At 46.1% G+C, this 19,833-nt stretch overlaps 1 protein-coding gene across 9 annotated transcripts in view; it reads left to right on the top strand.

Moving 5' to 3' along the window:
* Window positions 1-19,833, top strand: part of spega (striated muscle enriched protein kinase a) — a 71,073-nt gene that overhangs the window by 10,446 nt on the left and 40,794 nt on the right. For 3 of the 9 annotated variants that reach the window (XM_056233536.1, XM_056233537.1, XM_056233539.1), the window contains 4 exons: window positions 14,460-14,558; window positions 15,397-15,526; window positions 16,130-17,334; window positions 18,726-18,872. In XM_056233536.1, coding sequence (XP_056089511.1) covers window positions 14,460-14,558; window positions 15,397-15,526; window positions 16,130-17,334; window positions 18,726-18,872 — 1,581 coding nt within the window. Of the gene's footprint in view, window positions 1-12,177; window positions 12,860-13,443; window positions 13,487-13,884; window positions 13,920-14,459; window positions 14,559-15,396; window positions 15,527-16,129; window positions 17,335-18,725; window positions 18,873-19,833 lie in introns of those variants that run through there. The other 6 variants (XM_056233538.1, XM_056233542.1, XM_056233540.1 and 3 more) reach the window with 6 other exon arrangements.

Genomic DNA, 19,833 nt, shown 5'->3' on the forward strand with positions numbered 1-19,833 from the left:
CCCATTCTTGCCTCTGTTTTCTAGTCTTGCAAACAGGACTCTCCGGCTGCACTACCCTTCCGCAGTGTTCTCCTTATGACTCCATTGTGGATCCTCTTCATCTCTCCATCTCATGTCTACTGTATGTCAGTTTGCTCTATATGTTCTGCTTACTCATGTGTTCAGTAAATCTCCCGGCACTTGGGTTCACACAGTCATATGGCTCAGTCTGCTTAGTTACAATTTCATTAAAAATCTAATAAAATATAGCAAAATACCTTAAACGTAAGAATTAATTTGCAATATAAACTAAAAATATGAATTAAATGCAGTTGCAAACTAAATGTGAAATAATTAGGCCATTGCTTCAATGTATGAATTTTTCTGTCTTGAGGTAGACTTAGGAGAGAAAATAATTGATCAACAACATTATTCTTGTCCATGTGGTTTTATTGATGCATGTGTGCCAGTTGAAGATTGAATATCATTCTCCATGCTTTACACAAAATTTTATTTATGTATAGAAAACAAACATAAAAAAATGTCATTGTGTATGCAAAATAAATATAGTAAAGAGGCCATTCTAGCAAGAGAATGACCTCTTTGACTCTTTTTCAACTGTGCATCATTGGAGTACATCTGGCTGGTCGCTGGCGCATGTTGGCTGCCGCTTCTCCGTCTGGCTTTGTTTTAATGTTTATCGATTTTAATTATTCTTAACAGTATTAATTTGATTATTACAAATTCTCTCATTCTCTCATAACTGTACTCTCAACGGATAATGCATGAATGAAAAATCGAAGCGGATATCTGTCCTGGGAATATCACTTAGGACAAACACCAGAACAAGCAACAAGAGCCCGATTCAATTCTGGCCTTCGAGCAGATCAACAACTCTGATCGCAAAGAAATTTAGGACTTACATACTTGCTGAATCGGACTGGAATTGAGACGCCCGGCTTCTGTGATCAAGCTTGTGCTAGCTTTGCGCTAGCGCACCACGCCTGGATCACGCCACCGCTCTGCTCCGCTGTCGACTTCCGCCCATTCAACAATCACCTCTGTCCGGACTGCATTAACGTCCTCCAAGAAACTGGACTACCTCGCCGTCCTCCTCACAGAGGCTCTGGTCGTATGTTCAACTACAAGTTTTAAACTTTAAACTCCATTCCATCCATTTGGTCTTACTCGCGCACTGCAACTTCCTCACTACGTCATCACAACAAACGACATGTGGTCCTATCTAATCTTCGCCCCCTTCCTCTGTCCTCTCAATCCATCACAAAGCAACATCACCTGAAACTGGCTTTGCTTAACACCCGCTATCTCAATAATAAAAGTGTCATTTTAAATGAATTCATAACTGACAATAACCTGGATTTCCTCTGCATCACTGAAACCTGGCACAAACTTCTGGACTATTTCTCACTCAACGAAACCACACCCACAGGATATACATACATGGACAAACCCCGATCTGAGGGGCGGGGAGGCGGTGTCACTGCAGTGTACAGAAAGGACATTAAAACATCCATCATCTCCATCCCTGCTGTTCAGTCCTTTGAACACATCACTTTCAAACTCTTTGGTCCCACTCCTCTGGTCACCGCCATAATCTAAAATGAAATCTCGAAAGTGTCAGCTTGAAAGACTTCATAGGAAAACGTCTCGGTTACGGATGTAACCCTCGTTCCCTGAGTAGGGAACGGAGACGTTACGTCGGATGACGGAGAATGGGGGTTTCGCCAGAAAGCCTATCATCTTCGAGTATTATAAAACGAGCCAATGGCGATGAAATGGCATGGGTCTGCATAATTTGCATAGCGTATCTCCGCCCCACCGCGTGGGTATTTAAGGAGAGACACCGGCAAAGGCAGATCATGTCTTCGCTGAGGAGCCGAGACTGAACTCAGGCGTCTACCCAGCGGTACAGCGGAAGTGGCAGGGAGACGTAACGTCCCCGTTCCCTACTCAGGGAACGAGGGTTACATCCGTAACCGAGACGTTCCCTTTCGTAGTCACTCCGAGTTACGTCGGATGACGGAGAAAGGGGGTCCCCGTGAAATCACACCACCTTCACAGCTGTCTTCCAGTGCCCTGCGAAAGTCTGACCTCCCTGTCGTGATATAGGCACGGACGAAGGAGTCCTACTTAACACAGGAATACCAAGGTACACTGGGAAGCATATCTCAGGGGAAATATGCCGCAGCACGCCTACCCGTAGGGAGGACTTAAGAATACACATATGGCCCGAGGGGGGCTTCATATGGAGGAACACTGGAGTGACCAGCCCGTGGGGTGACAACTTTCAACTCCAGGAGTGGCAAGGTGGCTTGCCAAGGGAAAGACACATGCTCAAAAGAGGCTTACAGTGGAAATACACATGTGGGGGTTACTCAGAGGAGGAACCATGCACACGGAGGCACCTAGCCGACGGACAGGCAATAGACACTGGCGCCAGCGTCAACAGTGCTGGAGGAACTCAGGGCTTCAGAGAGGAAGGCTCACCTGAGGAAATATCGCACGTATCCAGTCCGTGGAGTGGAATGGCGAGCAAGCAAAGACACCTGAGCGGGTCCAGTACTAGCTAACTGAAGCGAGTACACGAGAGGACACAGGCTCCACTCGGAGATTATAAAATCTGGTGAATGTGTTGGGTGTCGCCCAGCCTGCAGCTCTGCAGATGTCTGCCAGCGAAGCGCCATGCGCTAGAGCCCAAGAGGAAGCCACACTGCGGGTGGAGTGCGCTGTCACACCAAGGGGGCACGGTCGGCCTTGCTGTTGGTAAGCCAAAGCAATGGCGTCCACTATCCAGTGAGACAACCTCTGCTTTGAGAGAGCCTTCCCCTTCAGTCTCCCACCATAACAGACAAAGAGCTGGTCTGAGGTCCTGAAACACTGCGTCCTGTCTACGTAAGCACGGAGAACGGGTACTGGACAGAGCAGTGCCAAGGCTGGGTCTGCCTCCTCCCGGGGCAGCGCTTGCAGGTTCACCACCTGGTCCCGGAAGGGAGTGGTGGGAACCTTGGGCACATATCCAGGCCGGGGTCTCAGGATCACGTGAGAGTGACCCGGCCCGAACTCCGGGCACGCTTCGTCAACGGAGAATGTGTGCAGGTCCCCTACCCTCTTGATGGAGGCCAATGCAACCAGGAGCGCTGTCTTCATTGACAGGAACTTAAGCTCAGCTGATTGCAGAGGCTCAAAGGGAGCCCTCTGCAGGGCATTTAACACCACTGAGAGGTCCCAAGAGGGAACGAGAGGAGGGCGAGGAGGATTCAGTCTCCTCGCTCCTCTCAGGAACCTGATGATCAGGTCGTGCTTTCCAAGAGACTTACCTTCAACTGCTTTGTGATATGCGGCGATAGCGGCCACATACACCTTCAGGGTGGAGGGAGACAGCCTTCGCTCCAACCCATCTTGCAGGAAGGAAAGCACGACACTGATCGAGCATCTCCTGTGGTCTTCTCGGTGAGAAGAGCACCAGTTGACGAAGAGGTTCCACTTCAACGCATAGACATGTCTCGTGGACGATGCTCTAGCGGAAGTGATGGTAGCCGCCACCGCTGGTGGCAGGGTACTCAAACCTGCCTCGTCCCGTCCAGGAGCCACACGTGGAGGTTCCAAAGATCGGGACGAGGGTGCCATAGGGTGCCCCGTCTCTGAGAAAGGAGGTCCTTCCTCAGAGGAATTGGCCAAGGAGGTGCTGTCGTGAGGAGTATCAGTTCGGAGAACCAGGTCCGGGTGGGCCAGTACGGCGCAACCAGAATGACCTGCTCCTCGTCCTCCTTGATCTTGCACAGGGTCCGTGCGAGAAGGCTCACTAGGGGAAACGCATATAAGCGGAGGCCCCACGGCCAGCTGTGCGCCAGTGCATCCGTGCCGAGCGTGCCCTTAGTCAGGGAGTAATACAGGGCGCAGTGGGATGAGTCGTGGGAGGCAAACAGGTCTACCTGTGCGTCCCCGAACTGGTCCCAAATCAGCTGGACCGACTGGGGATGGAGTCGCCATTCGCCGGAGATGGGCCGAAACCGTGACAGCTCGTCGGCTGCAAAGTTCCGATCTCCCGGAATGTAAATAGCACGAAGGGACCTCAGGTGCTTCTGACTCCATAAGAGGAGGTGGCGTGCGAGTTGCGACATACGGCGGGAGCGTAGACCACCTTGACGGTTGATGTACGCTACTGTCGCGGTATTGTCTGAACGGACTAGTACGTGTTGACCCTTGAGCAACGTTCGAAAACGGTGCAGGGCAAGGCGTACTGCCAGCAACTCGAGGCAATTGACATGCAGAAGGCGCTGGGGTCCTGTCCAGGAGCCCGCGGCAGCATGTCCGTTGCACATGGCGCCCCAGCCCTTGGACAAGGCATCTGTGGAGACAACAACATGCCTGGAAACTCGTTCTAGGGGAACTCCGGTCCGTAGAAAACTGAGGTTCCTCCACGGGGTGAAGGTCTGACGGCAGGTCGGAGTCACTGGGACTCGGAGCGTGCCATGTTTCCATGCCCACCTCGGGACTCGATCGTGAAGCCACAGCTGAAGCGGTCTCATATGAAGCAATCCGAGTGGTGTTACCGCGGCTGCAGATGCCATATGCCCCAGGAGCCTCTGAAACAATTTCAGTGGGACCGCACTCCTGCCGTCGAACTGTCGAAGACAAGTCAGCAGTGAGTGTGCGCGCTCGCTCGTAAGCTGCGCAGACATGGCGACCGAGTCGATCTCCATACCGAGAAAAGAGATCCTCTGCACGGGGCAGAGTTTGCTCTTCTCCCAGTTGACCCGAAGGCCCAGACGGGCTAGGTGCCGGAGCCAAGGTCTCTGTGTTCGCAAACCTGATCTCGAGAGTGAGCTAATATTAGCCAGTCGTTGAGATAATTCAGGATGCGAACCCCGTGTTCGCGTAGGGGAACAAGGGCTGCCTCGACGAACATCGTAAAGACGCGAGGAGACAGAGCCAGCCCCTCGAACCACGTACTGGTATGCCTGCCCCTCGAAAGCAAACCGAAGAAACGGTCTGTGTCGAGGTAAAATGGAGACATGAAAGTAGGCGTCCTTCAGGTCTATCGCTGCAAACCAATCCTGTGGCCGCACGCATTCGAAAATGCGTTTGGCCGTGAGCATCTTGAACAGCAGCCTGTGAAGGGAGCGGTTCAAGACGCGCAGATCCAGGATTGGCCGTAACCCACCGGTCTTCTTGGGGACAATGAAGTACGGGCTGTAAAACCCTGACCTCATTTCGGCTGGAGGGACAGTCTCGATTGCACCCTTCGCCAGCAGGGTGGCAACCTCCGCTCTCATGATCGGGGCATTGCCACCGACCATAGTAAAGCGGACTCCTCTGAAGCGGGGAGGAGACCATGCGAATTGGATCGCATAGCCGAGCCTGATAGTTCGGGCGACCCAGCGGGACAGGTTGGGAAGCTCTAACCAAACTCACAAGAACTGAACTAGCGGAATCATCCGAACCACAGACGTCCCCCCGGAGGGGCAGCGAAGCGGAGTGACCAGCCCAGGCGTGGGTGGCATAGCAGCCCGGTGCGGGGGCGCGGTCATGCTCCGCGTCCTGACAGAGGAGACCAGGGAAGGACCAGCGTTCCACGGGGGTCTGCTCTGCCAGGGGTCTGGCGACAGAGGGGGACGAGAGTGGTGTGGTCCGGAGACGGCACACACTGTCATCCGCGCCCTCAGAGACAGAGGGGGACGAGAGCGGCGAGGCCCGGGGGCGTCACGCACTGTCATCCGGCTCTGTGTGCTCAGTGATGGACATTTCGGTTCTTTCTTTAACCACATTAGGGTGCTGCCCACCCGTGGGTGAGCAGCGGGGAGCGGAGAACAAAAGATTCTCCCCCGGCCCTCCACCGGGGGAAGGAGGGGGCCTGCAACCGCCTCCTGGGAAAAAAGCGATTCCATCACTGAGCAGCCCGTCTCAGGAGCGCCGATTAGCCTGGCGTTTTGCGGGGCGCGGGGCTGGAGAGGGCTGTGGCGCCTTCCTGCGGCTTCCTCCACGACGCGGCCCGGGTGAAGGCTGCTGCTGGGGCCGTGCGGGAGGGGCGGGAGCCACAGGAGGGCGCCCTCGGCGGCGAGCAGGCTGAGGTGTCTGTACCGACGGCTGGGTGGAGGCAGCAGCGGGCCGTCGGGGCAGAATGTGTTTTATCGCCTCAGACTGCTTCTGTGCGGTTGAGAACTGCTGGGCGAAGTCCTCAACCTGACCCAGGGAGCGTGAGGCCACTTTCGTCGCTAGGAGAGCGAGGTCAGTGGCGGCACGCAGCTCATCAAAGAGCCCGGGGTCAGTCCTGCCCTCGTGCATATCTCTGAGCAGCTGGGCCTGGTAGACCTGCAAGGTGCTCATCGCATGCAGTGCGGCAGCCGCCTGTCCTGCAGCTCTGTGAGATCTCGCCACCAGGGTAGACGAAAATCTACAGGCCTTGGACGGGTGCTTAGGAGTACCACGAGAAGAAGCACTCTGAGGACACAGTTGCATCGCAACAGAGCGTTCAACCGGGGGAATCCCAGTGTACCCATGGGCGACCGCCCCATCGAGGGGAGGAAAGGCTGAGAAAGCTGTCGAGCGTTCACGGGAGGTCAAGGGAGCCTTCCATGACTTCGACAGCTCCTCATGCACCTCCGGGAAGAACGGTATTGGGGTTGGCTGCGGCCGTGAAGCCGCAGCCGCACCCAAAAACCAATCATCCAACCGCGAGTGCTCGGGGCAGGGCGGAGGGTTCCACTCTAGCCCGATGCTCGCGGCGGCCCGGGAAAGCATGGCCGTCATTTTGGGATCTGATACGGGCAACGCTGGCACTCCCGAGGGAGGCAACGCAGCCGCATCATCACTTCCCGATGACTCTTGCCCGCCTTGTGATGCTGCGATCGACATCGAGTCCTCCTCTGGAGCGCCGAATGAAACACGCAGGGCATCCGCAGATGGACCCGCCTGAATCACCGCGGCACTCGCGGGTTGCAACACTGTAGAGGGGGGCGTGGTCCGAGGACGCATCGTCGGATTGTTCCACACCGTCACCCTCAAGTCACCCTGTCCACCAGCCGAAGTACCACCTCTCGTGGAGGGTGTAGATCGGGGTGTGGATGAGGGGACTCTCTCTCTCGAATGAGATCATTGAGTCTCGACCTCAGTGTTGCGATGGTCATGTTCCCTCAGAAGGAACATGAGTCATCCACAAGCGCTGCTTTAGCGTGTTCTAAGCCCAGACACACAAAGCAGCGATTGTGCCCATCAGAAGAAGACAGAAATCGACCGCATCCAGAAGAACACGGGCGAGACATCTTTAAAAAGACGTGCCACGTCCAGCTCTTTTAGAGAGGAAAAACTCTGCGATGCTGAGGAGACCAGGGAGAAGCACACAGACCGGCAGACCACTGCTCAGATCGCCGGCAATGTGAACTCGCTGGGTACCGCCGTCACACCAACACCGGAGAGCTCGCTCGTCTCGAAGAGAAGGATGTCACTGAAATAACTCAGGATTTGGCTTGTGGAGTGAAGAGATGCTCTTGGCTCCGAAGCGAAAACATGATCTGCCTTTGCCGGTGTCTCTCCTTAAATACCCACGCGGTGGGGCGGAGATACGCTATGCAAATTCCGCAGACCCATGGCATTTCATCGCCATTGGCTCGTTTAATAATACTCGAAGATGATAGTCTTTCTGGCGAAACCCCCATTCTCCTTCATCCGACATAACTCGGAGTGACTACGAAAGGGAACCAATTTATCTGTTCATCTACAAGCGTATACAGATTATCTTGAGCAGTATAAAGAAGCACTCAAGACTGCCCGGTCCACCTACTACTCACACCTCATACACTCTGGTTCTACCAACCCCAAGGCTCTTTTTTCAACAGTGAACAAACTTCGCAAACCCAGTGATAATACCACCAACTCTTTCACAACTGAAAAATGTAATTCTTTTCTTTCATTTTTTTCTGACAAAAATTGACACCATTTACAGCAACCTGTCCTCTTCCTCTGTCACTACTGCATGCACTCCTACTCCATCACTTGCTCCTGCCCTCTTAACCTCTCTGTCCTTGTCTCAGTTCTCCCCTGTGTCGGCAGGGGAGCTGTCTACAATCATAACTGGAATAAAAACATCTACATGTGTCCTGGACCCCATCCCATCGTACCTCATCAAAAACTGTCTACCAGCTATTTCTACACTCATCGCTGAAATCATTAACTCCTCTCTCGGCCCTGGCTCAATTCCTCCTTCACTCAAACTGGCTGCTGTCATCCCTATCCTTAAAAAAACCTGGACTGAACCCCCATCATGTCAAATTTTCGGCCCATTTCCAATCTCCCCTTTCTGTCAAAGATACTGGAGCGGACTGTCGCCAAACAACTCATAACCCACCTCTGCTCAAATTATCTGTTCAAACCATTTCAATCGGGCTTCCGTTCGAAACACAGCACTGAAACAGCCCTCCTCAAAGTCACCAACGACATCCTTCTCTCCGCTGACGCTGGTCATCTCACCATCCTCATCGTCCTGGATCTCACTGCAGCTTTTGGCACTATCAACCACTCCAGTCTTCTCTCCCGCCTCGAATCTTCCCTCAACATTACCGGCACCACCTTCTCCTGGTTTCAATCGTATCTCACCGACAGAAAACAGTTCATCCAGATTAACAATTGCACATCCTCCACTGCTCCGCTGTCCCTAGGAGTCCCCCAGGGTTCGGTGCTTGGTCCTCTCCTCTTCATAATATACCTGCTCCCCCTTGGCAACGTCATTCGCCACCAAATTCGTACAAATTCGCCCGGGGGATTGGTTTGTCACAATGGATCTGAAAGATGCTTACTTTCACATTCCAATAAACCCTCGTCACAGGCCATTCTTGAGATTCGCCTTCGAGGGACAGGCTTATCAATACACAGTTCTGCCGTTCGATCTGTCTTTGGCACCCCGCACATTCACGAAGTGTGTGGATGCCGCACTCTCTCCTCTGAGACAGAGAGGAGTGCGCGTGCTGAATTATCTCGACGACTGGCTGGTGCTGGCGCAGTCAAGAGTCGAGCTACTAGCTCACAGGGATTTAAAATGCCTGGGTTTCACAATCAATGTTCAAAGAGCAAACTGTCCCCCAGCCAGAGTGCGATCTTTCTGGGCATAGTTCTAGACTCTGTGACGATGAAAGCGCGGCTCACACCAGAGCGCGCGCTCTCAGTGTGAGCGCTTGCAGCCTCGTTCAGAGCGCGCGCCCTTGAAGAAATTTCAAAACTGCTAGGTCTAATGGCAGCAGCATCGCCAGTACTCCGCATGGCATTACTGCGCATGCGCCCGCTGCAGCACTGGCTGAAACGCCGTGTGCCAACCCATGCATGGCAGTCAGGCAGCCTGCGCATCATGGTGAATCACGGTTGTTTAAGGACCCTGATTCCCTGGCGGGCTCAGGACTGGTACCAAGAGGGTGTGACAATGGGGACAATTTCCAGGAGGAAAGTGGTCTTTACAGACGCGTCCAACCTGGGTTGGGGAGCGCTACACGAGGGCACGCCGAAATCGACCTGTTCGCCTCGAAAAACAACACCCACTGCAAGATGTTCTTCTCGAAGGACATGGATGGACGCGTTGGCCCACGTCTGGCCCAACCGTACCCTGTATGCTTTCCCCCCCGTCTCGATGATTCCACAAGTCATCAAACGGGTCAGAGAGAGCGAATGCCCAGTCCTTCTGGTGGCTCCTTTCTGGAAATCCAGACCGTGGTTTCCGGAGCTGGTTCAGTGATCGGACACAGCTCCATGGCCTGTCCCGATGAGGAAAGACCTCCTCACACAGGCGAAGGGAACGTTGTGGCATCCGCGGCCCAATCTATGGGCCCTCCATGTGTGGCCCCTAAACGGGTATCCAGGGACCTTCCTGTGAAGGTATTGAACAGTATATCTGAAGCTAGGGCCCCGTCGACTCGGCGCCTCTATGCTTCGAAATGGGCAGGTTTTTTCCAGCTGGTGCTCGAAAAACCATATAGACCCAGACTCATGTGAAATGTCAGTGGTTCTCTCATTCCTACAGGAGCTGTTGGACGCGGGCCGCTCCTTGTCGACACTCAAAGTGTATGTGGCAGCCATTGCAGCACACCATGTTCTGGTGGCTGGCCAATCACTGGGAAGAAACGACCTGGTCGTGAGATTTCTGAAGGGTGCTAGGAGGATCAACCCCTCCAGACCTCCCTCTGTGCCACCATGGGACCTCTCCACGGTCCTGGGGGGCTTTGAGGGGTCCACCTTTTGAACCGCTCCAGTCGGTTAATCTTAAACCTCTCTCAGTGAAGGCCGCTCTCCTGTTGGCATTGGCATCTATCAAGCGAGTGGGGGATCTGTAGGCTCTCTCTGTGAGCCCGGCATGTCTGGAGTTTGCTCAGGATAACTCTAAGGTCATCCTCAAGCCCAGGCATGGGTATGTGCCCAAAGTGCTCTCAACACCGTTCAGAGCACAGGTGGTGACGTTATTGGCTCTTGCCCCTTCTACAGAGGATGGGGAGTTTAATCTTCTCTGCCCTGTTAGGGCGCTGATAATTTATCTGGAGCGTTCTGCATCGTTTAGACAATCAGAACAGCTTTTTGTCTGCTTTGGTGGTCGATCCAAGGGGATTCAGTCACTAAGCAAAGACTGTCTAAATGGATAGTGGATACTATTGCGATGGCTTATACCTCAGTGGGTCAGGTTTGCCCTATAGGTATCAGGGCCCATTCGACCAGAGGCATGGCCTCGTCATGGGCTTGGTCATTTGGCTGTCCCATTCAGGATATTTGTGATGCGGCCGGTTGGTCCTCGCCTTCCACATTTATGAAATTCTATAATATGGAGGTGCCTTCCCTACAGGCGAAGGTTCTTTCGGTATGATTAGGGCCCGACTGTGTCCGGTCCTGTCATTAATATTACTGTGCACAATCACATTCACATGTATATATGAGACCCGCTTTGGCCGGTTATATTTTCACATACATATAAAACCCGCTTTGGCTGGTTGTATTGTCATATGCTATTAACCCCGACAGTGTCTGGGTTTATTGGTGTGATATGTTGGTGATTACTGACTATTATTACTATTACTATTATTATTACTGATGTATTATTTTAGACCTGACGGTGTCTGGTCTGATGCATACATGTTAGGATTACGGCTTGTTCTGTATGCTCAGGGGTCCTGAGCTGCAGTGACAACCAGTTACTCTGTGCGGCGTTTTGCATAGCGTTCCCACTGCGTATAGCTACGCAATATGAAGTGACTGTTCGAAAGGGAACTACTTGGTTACTCACATAACCTCAGTTCCCTGAGTTAGGGAACAAAGTTTTGCGTAGCCGGCCGCACTGTACTAACTGGCTAGTTGTCGCTTCAGTCGTATAAACGTGCTATAATGGCGAATTCGGGGACTAATATAGGCTGAGGCCACGCCCCTTGACGGGCTCTGACGTGTAATGACGTAGAGTGGTCTCAGAGGCGCCCACGCCATTGGATGTGCAGTTGCTGCAGCACAGCCTATGAGCGAGCCAGACGGTCAATGGGCTAGCTGTGCAGCTGCAAATGCGTTTTACATATAGGTTGCAGTAAATCAAGAAAAAGGAGTTTTCCCCACTGCGTATAGCTACGCAATACTTCGTTCCCTAACTCAAGGAACTGAGGTTACGTGAGTAACCAAGTAGATATGATCATCATCGGTCCCAAATCCATCACTAAAACCACTCATAGTTTCTCCCTCACTGTTGATAACTCCACCCTCTCTCCTTCCCTTCTCAGTCGCAACCTCGGAGTCATCTTTGATAATAACTTCTCATTTGAACCGCATATAAAACAAATCACCAGAACTGCCTTTTTTCACTTAAAAAACATTGCCTGTCTCCGTCAAAAAATCTGTGACTGCACTGACCTTCCAAAATTCAAAACCTTGACAAAAACTGATCTTTTTAAAATTGCTTTTAATGTTTAAATTAATACTGTCTGTTTTTAGTGTTTCTTACTTTCTATGGTGTTTCTTCTGTCTTATGATTTTCTGTAATGTGTCTTTGAGTACTTAGAAAAGCGCTTACAAATTAAATGTATTATTATTTAGAAGCGAAAGCTAATTCTCTGTGTCAGCTTTCCTCTTTTATCATTCCAGCAGCAGCACCATCGACATGGGAGTACTGTGACGTAATCACTGCCTGACAGAATATATAATTAATGCTTTGTGCTGAGACCAATAGTCTCTCTCTTCACACCAGCACCAGAGACAAAGGAAGAGATGAGAGAGAAAGAGAGAGTGCACGCTAAGGCTGCTGAAAATCTTTTGCTTTGATTGCACTGAGATCTGCCTCTGTTATTGGCTGCTGCTTGTTCTTTGTTTCTCCCTTCAGTCTATCTCCTCTACCACTCCCCTATTTATATCTTTATCTCCAAATGGGATTGGGAGAATGCAAGTGGGTATCTGTTAGAGACAGTTTTCTCATCCCTTCTGTTGTGACTAGGACCGATCTGACCTCCACCTCCTGCTGTGCCTTGGAATATCCTGTCACTTGGATTTCTGTTTGTCATTCAAGAGCTTCTGGGGGATCCAATAGAACTTGGATGTTGTTGTTTACTTGAGGAATTTGTTCTTCTTCATTTGTCACATGAGGATCATGATTGGATGTTTGTACTATTTCTAGTGCTTTTTGCATAATTGTGGATTCTGGTACATTCTTCCTGAGGTAAAAGCTCTGGGAAGGACATACAGTAATTGAGACTATTAGGAGTGTACACAGGAGTCAGAAATAACCAGGAGTCAGATTAGAAATAGACAGTGATATTCTTTGCAGAAACACTGACAGGTGACTCTGTTGTTTAGTCTGAAAGGGAGATTAAGTTCATCTGAGGCCATGAAGAAAATCTGGTCAAAGAAAAGATTCCAGGTGAGTCGAAGCATTCTATCCAGAGTAATACACTTCAGAAACTATACAAATTGACTTTTCGAGATTTTTCTTACATGTGGCAAGTCAAACTCATAATGTAGCAATGTAAAATAAGTTGTATATGTCTGTTATAGTTCCTTGTTTATGTACAGCCAGTACAATGACTTTAAAGAGCTGATGGCACAGATAACATTGTTATTGTTGTTTTTTCATGTCAGACATTTTTTTGTTATTTGCCTTTATTATGAATAATAAACGATTTCTTAGGCACTGAAAAGACTATGCCCATAGGAACATCCTAGTTGCCTTGGTAGCAATGTGGGAGTGCATTTGAAAAGCTGCAAGCCAGCATGAGAATTGACAAATGAGGAAAAAAGCATATAGGAATTCTGTTTAATATACTATAGTTATCAGCCCTGTGTCATCATCATGTATAGACTGTTGAATGAAAGCCAAATTAATTACACCACTGGCATTACCCTATACAGTAGATGCAACAAGCAGGCTAAGAAAAAATCTTTACTAATTAGCACTTCTCAAAATTAACAGACAGCCTTTTGTTTATTTTTTTTTTGTCTTTCCAGAGAGCTGGGCATTCTAGCTGGACGTTTGGGAGATTCACTCATGGTGTGTTTTGCTTACGACAAAACTGTAGAAAGTCTTTTTTGTAACAAATGTAACAATTAAAGTGTGCGCACAATCTTGCCGTAGATGGTTAAACAGGCTTTAAAATAGCTGCCAAGACAATATTTCTGTAGGTACATTTTTATATATTGACATCACAAATTGTTGGGTGCAACGCAGGCTGAATGATTATACAATTTAGAAATTTAGCCTGTGTGTGTTTCTGTGTGTGTGTGTGTGTGTGTGTGTGTGTGTGTGTGTGTGTGAGAGAGAGAGAGAGAGAGAGAGAGAGAGAGCATGTGTGTTATGTTTATGCTCCCACACAAGTACATGTCTGCAGACATTGGTTTCTATAGTAACAGTCTTCTCTTGTCCACCTCTGCTTGCTGCCGTTATGGAAGTGAAGTTTTTCGCTTGTGTAGGAAGCAAAGCAATGGTAATTGTTTTTATACATTTCTAAAATCCTCATCTTTCATTACTGGGCTCTTGGATTGGTTTGGGATTGCAGCCATGCAATATTATACACAGAACTGTAAAATATACTGTAGGTTTTCATTTGGAGCTATAGTTTCAGTTTGATTTATATTGTTAAACTTAAATTCTACATTATTTATTTTGCAAAAAGTAAAGCTTGTTCTGCAGAATGATATCTTTCTTTCTTTCTTTCTTTCTTTCTTTCTTTCTTTCTTTCTTTCTTTCTTTCTTTCTTTCTTTCTTTCTTTCTTTCTTTCTTTCTTTCTTTCTTAAAAAAAAAAAACTACCAGTAATGTGAATTCCTAGAATTTCAACCTAGAGATTGTATAAGATTTCCACATTATACATTCAAGTCACAGCACAACTTCAATACCACAAACTTTCAACTAAATGTCAAAGATTTCTTGCAGCTAGTTTATTACGAAAGCATCTATGCTATGTATGTTTTGCATGTTTTGTTTGTAAAAATTCCCATTTCAACATGCCAAACCCATTCCTGTAGACTCAAACAGTACAGAAGATGAAAGTGCAGAGCCTCAGGTCTCCATGGAGATGAAGGAACAGTTCATGCCTCCTCAAGCAATCAACAGTCAACCGACTGGTAAGAACATACTGAGTGATTTTTTTTCTCTTCAGCAATATTCAGTTTGTAGCATCAATTTCCACATTTGGCCACAAATCATAACAAGGTGTTTTAACAATCACTATATTCTAACAACAGGGATGCCGTTGTTAATGATTTCAGAATCATTTACTGCATGAAAAACTAAAATTGTGATGGGTAAACTATGGAAGCTTGTTTCCTTCACGGAATAAAAAAACATTAAAAATTAAAAGATTGTGACCATTTATTTTAAAATTTCAACATTTATATCTTGTAATTCTGACTTTTTCTTATTTGCGAATTATGTCAGAATTGCATGATATAAATTCGCAATTCTGACTTTTTTCCTCACAATTGCTAGTTTAGCTATATCTCGCCATTCTGACTTATTTTCTCAGAATTGTGAGATATAAACTCGCAATTGTGAGTTATAAAGTCCAGTTCTGAGGAAAAAAATTCTGTTTATATCTCACAATTCTGACTTGCAATTGTGTGTTATAAAATCAGAATTGCGAGATGTAAAGTCAGAATTGCGAGAGATAAAGCAATTGCGACTTTATTTCACGCGATTCTTGGGGAAAAAAATAAGAATTGCGAAATGTAAACTTACAATTGTGAGAAAACAGACATAATTGTGAGATAAAAAAGTTATCAAATTCACAATTTCCTTTTTTAATTTTTATTCCATGGCAGAAACAAGCTTCCAAAGTAAACCCTCCAACAAAGCTTAGAATTCATAAATGTTTTTGAATTAATCAATTCATCTATTTAACTGATTGATAAAAAAAAAAAAAAAAACATTATTGTAATATAACAGATAATTATGTATTTTCAGGCAGGGGGAGAGCAATGCTTTCGCAAATCCCAAGTGATGGTCTAGTAGTGGAGAGGGAAATGCGAACCTTGGGCTCTAGAGCTCCTGGTCTTGAGGATCCTTTTTCACCTGGAAGGCAAGCAAATGCTGGGTGTGTTGAGAGCCCTCCGGTCAGACACCTGGGGATTGAAGCTCTTGTGCGGGCCTCACAAATAAGTGTGTACTACATTGCAGTGGGGTCAGAGGAGAATATGTCTTTAGCCAGTGACTACTATGGCAGTGTTTTGAGCCTCTATCGAAGAAGGACCTTTTCCATTTACAGTGTTCAAGAATGAGTGCTGGCATGCTGGATATGAAAAGGCACAAAATAACTTGAATTAGGGGGGCAACATTTTTTTTTCCAATTTAGTTTACAATGGGTCTAAAGGAACATTTGAAAAATAATTTCCATTACATTATTTTTTCATTTAGTGCGGCCATTTATTTATGTTTTCTTGATTTCCACTTTCCTCAGACTCCACTTGCATCATGTTTTGATATGCTGTGATAATGTTTGCCATGGCTTTTTTGTACAAACCTTTTTGCATGCCTTTGTTTTATTTTGGATTTATTCATCTTCGACAATGTTTTACATGTTTCAACATGTTTTTCTGTGCATGCTGTGTTTGACCATTTAGATTTTTTTCACTTTGCCATTTTATTATTTTTACTTCCCGTCATAACACAACATTTTCCACAATCACCCTCATTTCAGGGGCCAATTGGACTTTAAAACAAGGGAAGCTTCTTTATTTGTCCAAACCCAGCCATTCCAAAAAGCTCAAAGCCCCATTACCTTAAGTGGTGTAGATCGAACAACTGCCCACAATGGCACCAAAACAGCCATAAATGGATCTGAACTCCCTGTTAAGATATCAAAAATCTCCGCTTCATCTCAAAGCAGTGGTTCCCAAGAAGCATCCTCTATCCAAACTCCCAAAGTGACAAAGCCAAGTTCCAAAATATTAGACAAAGTGAGAGCTTTTGAGGAACAAAGACACAGCAGTAACATTCCAAGGGTGTCTTCATCAAGACTTTCATGGGGTTTCAATCGAACATCATCGTGCAGTTCTGAGGATGGAAGGAGTAAAGCAGGGAAGCCCCAAGACAAGAGTGATGTAGCACTTAAGAGGTCTTTCCTCAAGCAGAAAGCATCCTCTCTGGAGGAACAGTCAACCTATGTAGAGAAAGGTTTTCAGAGTAAACTCTCAGAAGAGCTTCACCGAATAAAGAAACTTGTCGGAAAGTCCAACATCAAGAAAGCCTTTTCAATGGATCAGCTCACCCAGACTGACAAACAGTCTACTGGAAACATTGAGTCAGTTCAAGCCCAGATAATTCAGAAGGTGGAAGATACAAGAGAGAAAAAATATACTAATTCAAGTAATTTATCAGAGGCAAAAAAACGATCCTTAGCCTTGCCAAAGGAAGAATCACCAGACCTACCGAAAAAGAAAGTGCCAGAGGACTCAACACAACATGAAAGGAAAGCACCCCCTGATATTACAGAAAACCAGTGCAGGATTAATTCTAACCCCAGGCGATTGTTAGACAGAAAAGTCATCAATGAAAAGGTTGCTATCAGTAAAATACCAGGACAGTGTTCACCAAGGGTACCAAGGATAAATGTATCCTGCAAATTACCAAAGTCACCTGTAGAAATACCACCTTGCCAACCCATAATGCAAGTGGGTTTGTTGCAAGCACCCCTAAAACCTCCAAGGTTGTTTGGTTCAGTTTCCAGACTCCCAAAATCTTTTAAGGAAAAAGAGGAGAAAAAAGACTCATTACTTGCACCTAAAGTAACCATACCTACTATTATGGTTGAACATAAGCCTGTGGATGAAGAGGCAGAAAAAGCAGAGTTTGGTCAAAAGGAAGCTAACAAAAATGAACGAAAACCAGCCAGAAGAAACAGAGGTAAAACTTCTTCCAGAAACGTTAAGTTAACCAGGTACAGTAGGTTAAAATATATTGTGTGACTCGTGCTTTTGTAAATGCTGTTAAATGTCGAGCACTGCAGTTAACTGGATGAAAGTTCATGAATAAATCTGATTAAAGGAAATGTTTAAAAGAATATTCTGGGTTCAATATAGGTTAAGTTCAATCAACATAATTTGTGGCATAATGTTGTTTACCACAAAAAATAACTTTGGCTTGTCCCTAATTTTTTTTTTTTTTTTAAATAAACATTTAGGTTATGCTGAAGTGCTTACAATAGAATCGAATACGCTGATTTCACGTAGCCGCCATTTTGAAATGGCTCCGGTGGGAAGAAAACTGGAAGTGTCGCCTGGAGAGTCGCGAATGCGATGGCGTATTGTTGTGTTTAATGTAGAAAATATTTATTCTAAAAATGTACATACATTTCTTTCATACTTTAGACTATATACAGTGAAATTCATTTATAAATAAATTAATTTTTTTATATATAATTCAGAACGTAAAAAAAGAAGCAGGAACGAACTATATACATATCCTATATTGGATAGTAACATCCAATAGTGTAAATCGCGGCAGCAGCTTCAGGTTGGTAGTTCAAGGCATTGCTGTCTATCTGTACTTCCGGGGTTCTTCCCACCGGAGCCTCGCTTTCGATTTCAAAATGGCGGCTGCGTGAAATCAGCTTATTGGGATCATTTTGTAAGAATATTTAACTGCAGACATGTGCAGCTTATAATTTTATAAAAGCACTTAGATTACTTCTTGTTAAAAGTTGTTTGTGACTTGAGCTGTTAATCTGTATAAATCACTGTTAGAGCTGTTTTAAGGTTTTAGCTATATGATGTCAAGGCTAGTTGTAAAATTCAATAGTTTTCCACAGAAAAGGTTAGTGAGCAAATTTTCCACAACAAAATCATGTTAACACATATTATTTATGTCTTGTGGCTATATTGTTCAAACATTGAGTATTTTAATGATTATGAATTATGTACCATTAATTTCCATTGTAAATGGCTTACTTTAATTTAGGTTTTTTTTGCTTTTTTTAAAGAAAAAGAGGGACTGGTGGAAATTCCTTTTTGTGGTTAGAAACATGCCGCCAAATGCTGGCTATTGATCTTAACTTAAACTGAATGCGGAATATTCCTATAAAACTCAAAGATCATACCGATCAGACACATCCTATTTTACTGCATTGCAGGAACAGAATAAAATTGTGTTTTGAGCCTAATGTTTAAATTTAGATCACTACAGTTATTTGTAACCAGAGACAGATGACTAGACATTGTGAGGTTGTTATGACTTCATGATAGTTTACCTTATCATCACTTGATCTTTGTGTAACAACTGTTGCCCGATCCTCCCAGAAGACCCATCAGATGACTTCTGCATGTCTGTGGAGGAGGACCCCGCAGAGGCCCCCATGTCGGAACTTCCTCGTAAGGATGTTATGGGAGCTTCTGGATCAGAGGTGATGCTTCAGAGCATCATCAAGGGAAACCCTGGCCCCAGAGGTAAGATATCTCAGACCTAAGCTATACAGTATTATTTACATGCTAATCATCTGGGTCTTTAAAATTATCTTATGATCTCTTTGCATCAACATCTTCATGATCTTCTCATTTAGGACTATACAAGAACGAGTTACAGTGGAGACACTCAGTAATTAAATCATATAACATGGTTTGAAATGAGCACCCACCAAATGAAAATCACCCATTTCGGGTAATGCTGTCAACTTACTAGCCAATTTGATGAGTTATGATTCATATATTAAATATGAATCTATAATTAGACAAACCATCTCTATGAAATAGATAACATCAGTGGTTTGTAAAACCCCTAGAGGAAAGTTAATGTAAAAGCTCTGCAGATTCAGCAGAAATCTTCAATTTATAAGTCATGATGTAAATACTATTTTGTGCAGCATCTGCACAGATCTGTCTAACATTAGCATAATCATCACTAAGCAACAAATGACTCACATGCTGGTTGATTTGTGTCATATGAGAAGAGTTTCATAATAAGTAAATATATACAGGCCTATATACAGTATACAGTGCCATTCAAAGATTTAAAAACACCCAAGGTAAAAGAGGGTTTTGGACAATATCAGCATAAATTCTTATCTTTATATTTATCAAAACAATCTTGCATACCCTTATGAAAAAGAAGTTTATTCAAGTGTGCTATTAGTATACTTCTTTTAAAAGTAAAAATAAGAAAGTATACTTTCAGTCCCCTTTTTAATGTTCTTCTCAGAAATATACTTTATGTACTTCTCAGGAATGTACTTAAAATTGCACTTAAGTATACTTGACTTATACTGATAGAAGTACATTTGGCCTATAATTGTACGCAATCTTTTGATCGAGATGTAAAAGTATACTTAAGTATTCTAAGTATAGGCCTACTTGGCTTGTAGTTGTGTTTACTCTTTTGTTTGAGTAGCCTATTAAATAGGGGAGAGCGGGC

This window comes from Rhinichthys klamathensis, unplaced genomic scaffold, assembly GCF_029890125.1.
Source record: "Rhinichthys klamathensis goyatoka isolate OS25496 unplaced genomic scaffold, OSU_Roscu_1.1 h1tg000372l_1, whole genome shotgun sequence".
Classification (NCBI taxonomy): Eukaryota; Metazoa; Chordata; class Actinopteri; order Cypriniformes; family Leuciscidae; genus Rhinichthys; species Rhinichthys klamathensis.